The 11391-nt window shown below is 41.8% G+C and overlaps 1 protein-coding gene across 1 annotated transcript; it reads left to right on the forward strand.

The window, feature by feature from the left end:
• The first annotated feature begins 285 nt into the window (after nt 1-285).
• LOC149812463 (endoglucanase 8-like) lies at nt 286-10619 on the forward strand. Its single transcript, XM_089992828.1, has 8 exons — nt 286-305; nt 5853-6036; nt 6304-6711; nt 6807-6899; nt 7408-7569; nt 8285-8396; nt 8964-9127; nt 10130-10619. Exons 3-8 carry the CDS (start codon nt 6361-6363, stop codon nt 10478-10480), a joined length of 1233 nt encoding a protein of 410 aa, XP_089848954.1. The 5' UTR covers nt 286-305; nt 5853-6036; nt 6304-6360; the 3' UTR covers nt 10481-10619.
• Nucleotides 10620-11391: the final 772 nt, after the last annotated feature.

An 11391-nucleotide genomic window follows, 5' to 3' on the forward strand; every position in this document is an offset into this window, starting at 1 on the left:
GTTAATTATTACAATTTATAAATAGATTTGGGTTGGGTTGAATCGAATCTGACTAGCTTCACATTGGCCATTTGGGCCAATGGGTCGAGCAATGGGCTACTCTTCAAACCCGAGCCCGTTAACAACCGGGCCAAGCTCTAAACGGGCCCCGGGCAGGGGCCAGCCTGATGCCCACCCCTTCCCCTAGATAAGAAACAACCAACGTGCACTAGTCACAAGATTTTCATGCATTGTGGGCCATTGATTTTTCAAGCATTTGAAAATCCTATTTAATTACTCTTGAAAATCAATGTAAATCCTATTTCCTACCAAATAAACTTTGCAGATCAAAACTGTAGGATCTGATCTACAAAAAGAATTTTAAAAAAATGGTGCTTTTTATGTCACCTCACCATGTTCAAATATTATTCCAACATGAATTTGTGCACTAGTCACAAGATTTCTCAATCAAGGAGAATGGGCCGTAGTGGCTGGGACTGTGGATGGATCGGGTCTTATCCAAATATACCTGGTGACAACTCAACGACCCGTTAAGGCCGGTTGATTCGCTAATCGGGATAGTAGGACATGTGCCTAGTGTTTGGTTAGGTGATATCAATCACCCATGTTTTTCTCTAATGGGATTAGTAAGCCTTTTTTTCACTTTGTTGGAGGGTATTTTGGTTACTTGAATCTTATTAACAATAGAAAGAAAATGTGGGGGAGTACTTTGCTTAATGGTAATTTCACTACAAGAAAAATGTTAATTAGCGACAGAAATTTGCGACGGATTTTTTCCGTCGCAAATTAGCGACGGATTAGCTAGAGAAAACTTTCTTCATGAATTCGTCGCTAAGTAGCGACGAATTAGCGATGAAAGTTTTCTCTAGCTAATCCGTCGCTAATTAACGACGGATTAACGACAACAATTGTTTCGTCGCTAATTCTCAATACCAGAAAAACATTTTAGCGAGGGATTTAGCGACGAAATTTTTCCGTCGCTAATTAGCGACGGAAAAATTTCGTCGCTAAATCCCTCGCTAATTTTCGATTTAAACCGAGCGCGAAATTTTCCCTCTCTCCCTTTCGAAATTTAAATCGATCGCACTCGATTTAAACCGACTTCTTCGGAGGACGTCGACGTCGGAGAGTGCGTTGGAGAGCATGTACATGAGAGTGGAGGACGGCGACGCCAGAGGACGGTCGGCGATAGCTGGAGGACGTCGGCGTCGGTTCACGGAGGACGAAGACGTCGGTTCACGGAGGACGGCGACGCTGGTTAATCACGGAGGACGAAGACGTCGGTTCACGGAGGACGGCGACGCTGGTTAATCACGGAGGATGACGGCAACGCCGGTTCACGGAAGATGACGGCGCTGGTTCATGGAGGACGGCGACGCCGGAGAGCACCGATTCACGGAGGACGGTTCACGGAGGACGGCGATCGCTGGAGGATGTCAGCACCGGTTCACGGAGGACGACAACGCCGGTTCACGGAGGGCGGCGACGCTGGTTCACGGAGGATGACGGCAACACCGGTTCACAGAAGATGATGGCGCTGGTTCATAGAGGACGGCGACGCCGGAGAGCATCGGCTCACGGAGGAAAACGGTGACGCCGGTTCACGGAGGACGACGACGCCGATTCACGGAGGACGACGATGCCTGTCGGGTGCGGTATAAGTCCGGCTTATTGCTGCCGGAATACCGCCCGACAGGGATCATTTTTTTTTATTTTTTTTTAAATTTAGTGACGGATTAGCGACGGATAATGTCCGTCGCTAATCTGTCGCAAATTAGCGACGGAATTTACGACAAATAAGTTTTTTCGCTAATTAGCGAGCAAAAATTTCCGATGGCCTCTATCTATCGCTAATCCGTCGCTAAACAGTTTAGCGACGAATTAGCGATGGATTAACGATGGATATAAGCCGTCGCTAATCCATGATTTTCTTGTAGTGCTTTTTTAATTGTAGAAGTTTAGAATATAAGGTGTTTTGCTAAGGTGATTGCATAAATTTACTATTCTACCCTTTGTGATTCTGATATTTACATAAGTAGCATTTATTTTACAAAAACAGAGGTATCTTTTTTTAGTAATTTCAGAAAGAGACCTATATTATAGAAAATACCTGAAACAGACTTCTGATTTTCTAAAAAATACAGAAAAACCTTTAAACTTTTTTTATTAACTCAAAAAGTCAAAAAATGATTAGTTTATTCAGTTTGCCTCATAAAGCCTTATTTTGACTGAAGTAAGTTAAGAATCAACATGATGAGAGGGACGCTAAGGTTGTTGCAAACCCTTTTTAAAAACTCATTTTAACAAACAGATTGAGGCAGAATAGCATATCATTCTGGAGAGCCCAAGAGAACCTTTGCGATGTTTTTAAACAGTAGGGCTGCTTAGGATCCAAAACAGCTAAATGCATAGAGATTCGGGGCTGTTTGATGAAACCATGGTTTATTTATTTATTTATTTATTTATTTATAACCCCAATAAACCGTATCTAGCACTAAGACCTGGCTAACTCTTGTCAATAACTTCCATAGAAATCGAACCGTGACCGCACGTCCAGTGGCTAAGGACCTGGCCATTAGACAACATTAGATATAAATATTACCCAATAAGAAGAGTTGTAGCCATTGTTGTTATGCATGCCAATGTGGTGTCACCATATCACATGGATACAGATGCCAAATGGGCTGGAGACAAACACGAATATTATGTAATTTTTTTTATGAGAAATACGGCACGAGAAATATTTTTATTATAATAAAGAAGTATAACTATGGATAATATAATACTAAATTATTAAAACATATAAGTGTCAGAGCATGTTATCGGGGGCCGCTCCACGTGTCATGTCATGTCCTTTGTATGCAGTCGCCCAGCTCGTGTCCATGTGACATGGCGTGCCACTCTGACTTATCCAGCTGTTACATTTCAACAAGTTTGAGGCCGATAGTGCGATAATGCATCTCTCTCTCTTTATATATATATATATATATATAATAAAAGGCACTTTTACAGTAATACACTTGATTTATATAGATTTAAACTCTAAATGCAAAATCAAACCTTTATATAACATTTGACCTATTTTATTTACTATTTCCATGTGTTATAGTTTATAAAAATATGAATTTTATACCATTTCTAGACCACTCATTTTTTTTAAATTGTGAGAGGTTGATTTTCATTGCTTAAAAAACAAGATCTTATAATATACTTGACATGATAAAACCTTCTAACATAATAAATAAATCTTGCTAAACACATTTGTATGGTTAGATTTATCATTTAATGTCTAGATCCCTACAAACAAGTGTACCACCTATGTTATCATGTTACAGAACCACCTTTTATATATATATATTGGCTACTAATGAGTAAAAATTACTTTTTTCTTCAAAATTTTCCAATATTTTGTATATCAAATGCTATGAATGTGATATACATGATTTATTTAGTAGGAAACTTGTAAAGAATCATGTGATTATGACTAATAATTAGGTTTTTAAAAGAATCCAAAAATCAACAGACCACAATGTAAAAAAATTCATAACTCAAAAAATCACATTTTTACATAAAAAAAAATCACGATCCAATTCTTGTTCATGTATGTGGTTAGATTGAGTAGATACAACTTGCACCTATGATTTTTAGCTCACTAATTTTGTTATATATATATATATATATATATATATATATATATATATAAAAGGATCCTGCTTCTTAATGCAACCAAAGGTGTGTGTTTTTTTTTATAAATTTAGTAATGAAGACTGGAGAACAGACATGGGTGAAATGCCAGAAGACATTCTCTGACGAGCAATATGGTCCAACAAATTCCGACTCGATCACAAAGCATCTGGATCTTGGAGAAATGAAAAATGCACATAAAACAAAAGTTGGGCTCAGTCCTACGACAAAGTCACCATTTTAAAATATTAAGCCTTCCCAAAAGGGACTAGCTACTTACAACAACCCGTATCTTTATGTCTTATGCATCTGTTTTTCCATGGCTGAACTAAGGGCAAGGCTTTGAGTTCAGGCAACCCCATTTCAAATCAAAATTTGCCTACCACTTCCTTACCTTACCTGTAGACATGTCATGTCACTTACTCCAAAGTTGGTTTCTCGGTAGACCCAAGGGGCTTGGTATAGTGGGATTGGGGCCTAAGCCTTTTGATGGGCAGCCTAGGTTCAAATCTCATGGGCATAACCCTCCTGTGTAAGCCAAAGCTTGGTGACTCCCTTGGGTCGAGGGGTAAGCCCTCAGAGTTTTACGCTAACAGGACAGCGATGGTAAGTATTTACGACAGGCTGAGCCAGCACGGTTAGGTCTCTGCGCCTAGGGCGGTTGCTCGGAGTAAAAATAAAAAAGGTGGTTTCTCCGTCCATGAAAAAAAATCTAATAAAATTAGAATTTTTATTAAATTCAAATGTTAGGTTCGGACGTGTGAAATGCATATTACATCTAAGCAGTGAGCACTAATTAAATTGGATACGATGAATCTGATTAGAAGTAACAAAGCTCACTATTTGATTGAAGGTGATCAAAATTCTGCCAAAACCAACTAGACTTTTGAAGTTTAACAATACATGGCAGGTTGGCAAAGCCACAACATTAGGACTTGTAAATGAACCAACTAACCAAACAGGGTGCTCAAGCTCAGCTCATTCTTGTGGCAAACTGAGTTGAGATTAAGATCATTGGAGGCCAAGTTAGATTAACAAAACTTAAGTTGACTCAAAACATATTTTAAAATAAAAAACAATAGAAATTATAAACTCTAAACCTACTGACTCAAGCATAAACTAATTAACTAACTTACAAATAAATACATTGTTTCAAAGCTCCGAGCAATAGAATCTGAATTGCCAAATTATTTCTTGCAAACCACATACTTCAACCATCCCCAGACACTCACTGTTCATGTTTGGCTTACCAAGCCTATAATCCTACTTCTCAAGTTTCGTTGCTAGCCGAGGAGAAACCTGCTCATCTTCTATTCCAGTACCATTCCAAATCTGTTCAACTCATCCCCTATGTCATCCCCATCTTGATACCACTTATTGGAATTTTATTGATGGAAGTTGTTTTGATCAGTCGGACTCCATAAATGTGACCTACATCATTCATTTAGTAAATATCAACATTTAAATTGCCAAATCCAACCTGTGTGCAGGATTTTTTGTTGATTAAAAGAACAATTGACAAAATATAAAATTTTATGATTTAAAATATCATCTTTTTTTGTCGAAAAAATAAGAACCGAGGGTTAATTTGTATTAAATCCACCATCTATCGTATGGTCAAATTTGATCAAAACAACTTGCATCATAAGATTTAAGAGGGGTATGAAGATTGAGAGATGTTAGGAGTGGAACCAAACTCCGGCCCGGCGTGTACCATTATTTCTCTCTCTAAACACAGTGCACAGATGAATTGTGCTGTTTCTCACCCACTCTTTGCAGTTTCCCTCGGTCCTTACTCCCTTTTCCCTTTCCCTTTCGCCCTTTCCCACCTTCCTCGAGTAAAAACACAGTACGGCTCATGGCAGAGAGAGAGAGAGAGACACTCATCTGAGCCCAACGGGTCTACGCCCCTCACGTGAACTTCCCTGCGGGTCCCACTTGGACATCGTCAACGAGACGGTCAAGAAACCACCAGTCCGAACCGAGTTGTCCACGCGGCAATCTCCCATTCGCCCTCCCCTCGAGAATCCGATGACCCCGTATCGCCGATACGATCCCATTATAAAAACTTGCCCCGAGCTCATCAATCTCATCCATCACTCCCCAAAACAAAATCCCTCTCATCTCCCTGCGACCATGGCTGCCGTTCCTCCCTCCACCACAACTCTCCTCTTCTTCTTCTTCTTCTTCTTCCTCCTCCTTCCCACCTCCTCCGTCGCTAATCACGACTACGGAGACGCTTTGCGTAAGAGCATTCTCTTCTTCGAAGGCCAACGCTCCGGCAGGCTCCCGCCTTCCCAACGCCTCAAATGGCGCCGCAACTCTGCCCTCAGAGACGGCTCTCTCGCCAGAGTAAGCCATCTCTCACCGGAAACAACTTACTTCTTAGATACATTCCATTATCTCTCCTACATTGTAGATTGTAAAGTTACCGAAGTTTTAGCTCAAGTAGGCAGGAATGGCGAAATAGGACTCGTTAAGCCGAACTCATGTAGTTGGGACAAGGCTTGATGATGGTGATGAGACATTCACGCAGATGTTTCGAGTTTGTTGTGTGTATTTAGCTAAAAGAAACCTCATAAATCTTGCACATTGCCCACATTCTCTTTTCTTCTGCAGGTAGACTTGAGCGGTGGCTACTACGACGCCGGAGACAACGTGAAATTCGGCTTCCCGATGGCATTTACCTCGACTCTCCTCTCGTGGAGCATCATCGACTTCGGGCGCAACATGGGCTCGGAGCTCGACCACGCCGTGTCGGCCGTGCGGTGGGCGACGGACTACCTCCTCAAGGCGACGGCCGTGCCGGGGACGGTCTACGTCCAGGTGGGCGACGCGGTGGCGGACCACAACTGCTGGGAGAGGCCGGAGGACATGGACACCCCCCGCACCGTCTACAAGGTCGACAGGGACCACCCGGGCTCCGACGTCGCCGGCGAGACCGCGGCGGCGCTCGCCGCGGCGTCCATCGTGTTCCGCTCCGGCGACCCTTCCTACTCCCGCCTGCTCCTTGAGAGAGCCGTTAGCGTGAGTGGTCGCCCTCATGAAATCCCCCCTCCTCATCCTCATCTTCCCCACCATGTTGGTTCCGACAGTTCACGATCTGCGTTCCCGTTTGGCAGGTTTTCGAGTTCGCGGATAGATACCGAGGGGCCTACAGTAACAGCCTGCACGACGTGGTTTGCCCCTTTTATTGTAGCTTTGACGGTTACCAGGTGAGTGGCGGTTCTGGGAATATGACCGTTCCTAGGGTTAGGGTTTTTACCGTTTGTGGGAAAAAAAAGTAGACTAGGGCTAATTACCGTTGGTTCTCTCTCTCTCTCTACTTTTCAGTCGTGGTCTGTCAGGCGTCTCTCTCTCTCTCTCTCCCTAGTTTTAGTTGCATTTCTCTCTCTACACCCGACTTCTCTCTCTCTAGTCTCTACCCTTTGTGTTTTAGTCGCCGCTGGGCATCTCTTTCTCTCTCTACATTGTTTTAGTAGCCGTTAGTTTTCTCTCTCTCTCTCTTTCTCTCTCTCTCTCAAATATATATATATATATATATATATATATATATATATATATATATATATATATATATATATATCTTTTGGACCTTTGGTTTTAGTCGCCGATGGCTCTCAGTCTCTCCCTCTGCACTTGTTTTCAGTCGCAATTAGGTCTCTCTCTCTCTCCCACTTGGTTTTGCTTCTACTGAGTTTTTAGGTGGGGATGCTAAATTAGGACGAGTTGCTATGGGCTGCGGCGTGGCTGCACAAGGCGTCGAGGGACCGAGCCTACCGGGAGTACATCAAAACAAACGAGATGGTACTGGGTGCGGACGAGACAATTAATGAGTTCGGTTGGGATAACAAGCATGCAGGCATCAACGTCCTCATCTCCAAGGTAATAAAAGAAGGCAAGCAGAGACGCAGTGTTCTTCTGGTGATGTGCCCTCCAATTCTGTTATATATTTATTATCCAACACAGGACAGAAGCCGCATACCCTAGAGATTCGAGCTTTGAGCCCCTACAACACTCGAGAAAATCACCCACTTGTTAACATATAACCTAGGGATTCGAGCTAGGTCTCAACCAAGCTTTTGACCAACTTGGGTCTGGTCTTGTAAAGCTGAGCGCAGTTCTATATAAAGCATGGTAAATGAAGAGAAATGTCTTTAATTATTTCATGTTTTGGAAAGAGGGGCATGAGGATAATTAATTATGAGGTGATATATTTTTTTAGTAAATGGAAATGCAACCCCAATATTCCTTCTAGGGATGCAAAAAGGTTAAAAGAAAAAAAAGTAAAAGCATGAAGCTCATGCCAGTCGTTTAATTGTTTTATTATATGTCTTTGATATTGAGACTATACTCTTCCTCAGGATCTCCTTGGGAATCTTGATCCTTGGTATCAAGCTTTTGATGATAAATCGCATAGTTGGGGACTACCATGTTTTTTTTTTTTCAATTTATAACCCCAAGAAACCGCACCCAGCACAAAGACCTGGTCGTGTTGGCTCAGCTTGCCATATCTACGATGGTAGTGCCCGGCAGCGTAAAACTCCGAGGCTGCCATATATAGTTACTTGACATAAAAATTTGTTGCAAGTTGTAACAGGAAGTCTTGATGGGGGAGGCATATTACTTGGAGTCTTTCAAGCTAAACGCGGACAACTTCATTTGCTCACTCTTGCCGGGGACATCCCATCCACACATTCAGTACTCACCAGGTTTGTATAATTATTTTACCTTGTTCTTTGGCTTAATGTTAGCACTGTTACCAACTATGGTAAAATTTGGTGGTCAGTAAAATGATCAAGTCCAACAAACACGGCTGGTATTTAGGGTTTGGCTGCCTCTTGATAGGGGGCAAACTCGTTTTATTTTTTCCTATGAGGAGGGGGGGAAACTGCCATCTAGATCAGAGATCTAATTTTTTTTTTAAAGTAAACTCAATTTTATTAAATAAGTATAAAGAACTCAAGGCCACTAGGTATCGACCCTCAGTTTTACAAGTAGCAAAAACAGCACAAAGAACCATCGACGAACTCGGGCAAAGTTATTTTTTTTGAATTTATAAACCGAACTGAAGACCTGATCGTGCTGTCTCAGCCTACCAATACCTACTACGGTCATCATGCCGGCTGCTTCTGCTTCTGGTGCATATGGCTTGTGCAGAGAAGTGACACTCATGAGAATCGAGCCTTGACCACTTGTCTAGCAACGAAGGCCCCACCATGGTTATGGTAAAGAACTCGTTTGTTTAACTTAATTTTACGGTGGTAAATTGTCAACAGGTGGATTAATTTTCAAGACGGGTGGGAGCAACATGCAGCATGTAACCTCACTGTCTTTCTTGCTGCTGACCTACTCCAATTACTTAAGCCACTCCAATCACGTCGTGCCATGTGGGAAGGTCGCTGCCACGCCAGCCCAGCTCAAGCAAATAGCCAAGCGCCAGGTAAGCAAAAAGCAAATGCCCACCAGGCACCCGTTGATAACCTTTTTTTTATTATTTCGTTCGGAAATTCTATCAGTTCTGAGGGACAGTTTTGTCATTAAAAAGTCAAAAACCCTGTCTCTTAGTACTGCGGATTAGAATCATGGCAGGATTTTAAGATGACCATTATGCCCTTGAATTTAACGGCGTTTATCATTGACGTCTCACGTCTAGGTGTTCTGTCTGGGAACATTTAATCAGAGGGGTGTTGCGGTATCCCCAGTGCTCCAATGAACTCTACTGTTTGGGATCAATGGTGTTGCCAAAAGAGTGCAGTATAGGAATGGAGTTGCCAATCTCAACCTCAGCACCACATTTCAACACTATTCATAAGATAAGATGATGTTTTTGGCAACACCCATATTTTGGCAAAATCATATCTTGGCAAGACATGAAAATGGTGTTTTCATCAGAATGCAAGAATCTCTCCTACCACTTAGGCTATGTTTGGGAGCCTTGCAATGGCAACACATGGTTTCAGTGTGTTGCCAAAATATCGTTCCGCCAATGTGTGATGTCGAGAGATGGAGTTGCCAAATACATTTTCTCGTGAAAGGCGTTGAAATGTGGTGTTGGGCTGGCCATAACACCAGTCCCAACGCATTGTTTCAGCAATGCCACTGCTCCCAAACAGCAAGAGAGCATGACGAAAACAACAACACAACCTCCAATTCAACGCTCTCAAACATAGCCTTAAAGGTGTGTTTGATTGCTCGGGACTAAAAGACAGATTCAAGATTCAGGATTTGAAACAAGTAACGGTAACCCGACTAGGGTAAACAGGTCGGGTTCAGTTTGAATTCAGACATTACCAAATTCAACCTTTGATCTAAGTGGGATATAAAATTTAAAAGGTTACTAGCAAATAACGAATTTTATGTACAAATGGATTTGGAGATTAATAAGATTTAGATTTTCTTGTAAATCTCACAAGTTTCAACCGTCGATCTGATGGTTCTCTAGGTGGATTATGTCTTGGGGGACAACCCCATGAGGATGTCGTACATGGTGGGATATGGTCCACGGTACCCGCTACGTATACACCACAGGGGTAGCTCCATACCTTCCATCTCGGCTCACCCGGATCGGATAGGATGCAAGGCTGGTTCGCGCTACTTCTTCAGCACCGACCCCAACCCGAACGTGCTGGTGGGTGCGGTTGTTGGCGGACCCAACTCCACGGACGTGTTCCCGGACTCGAGGCCCTTCTTCCAGGAGAGCGAGCCCACGACCTACATCAACGCGCCTCTCGTGGGCCTACTTGCGCATTTCTGGGCCCATCCCGACCCCAACGACTTTGGTACAATTGATTGAAAAGGTTGGGGGTTGGTGGAGAAATGACACATTGTCTCAATCGGAGAAAAAGCTGAATTTGTAATTATTGCTTTATTGAGAAATATTTAATGATATGGGTTAATAGTTATTGATAATAATGAATATTCTTATTTATTGACACTCCACTTTTGGGTAGCTCATGCTATAGCGACAGAAGTTTAAAATGACAGTTTCTAGGATGTGAATTTCTCGTGGCAATTTCAAAATTGATACTCCACTCTTCTCACGGGCTTCCTCTTAGTTTTATACATATTTTATGTTTATATTTATTTTTTTCGCTTTCTCATTGCTTCTGGCACGCTTCTACAATCACTTCGAAAACGAATCCTGCTTCTCGCTTCATGCCACCTTACCATTCGCTTTTTCTCTTCCACTTCGCGCATCGCTTCCAGTATCCATTTCGCTTCTTGGTAACTACAGGAATAACACCTGACTAAATGTGGAGAAGTGTCATCCTTGCAAAAAGCAATTCTGAAGGCAATTTGAAGTCTTCGATGATGGAGATCCGGTAAGTGAGAAAGAAGAATGAGCATGTGAAAGCAAGAAAAAGAAATCCGTTGTTTGAGGTTCAATCAGTAACTTCATCCCTTTAACCCAAGTTGAGTTAATATTAACTCAAGCTAAAATGACAGAAATGTCTCTTTAATTAACAATGATTAAGTTTAGGTGTGTTTTTAACAAGATCTAAAACTTAGGTATGTTCTTAATTATTTCCGAAAATTTACGTGCATTTTTGGAAAAAAATTTCTTATTTTTTCAGCAAATTTGATATTTTGATATGTATTTTGTTGAAATGTAATTAAAATTACTTAAAAAGTATTTGAAATATTAAAATAGTTTTCAAAAATGTCCAGTTAGTGTTTCCCTAAACATGGAAACTAAGTAGCATA

Source organism: Nuphar pumila, chromosome 17 (assembly GCF_984573655.1).
Source record: "Nuphar pumila chromosome 17, dmNupPumi1.hap1.1, whole genome shotgun sequence".
Lineage (NCBI taxonomy): Eukaryota > Viridiplantae > Streptophyta > Magnoliopsida > Nymphaeales > Nymphaeaceae > Nuphar > Nuphar pumila.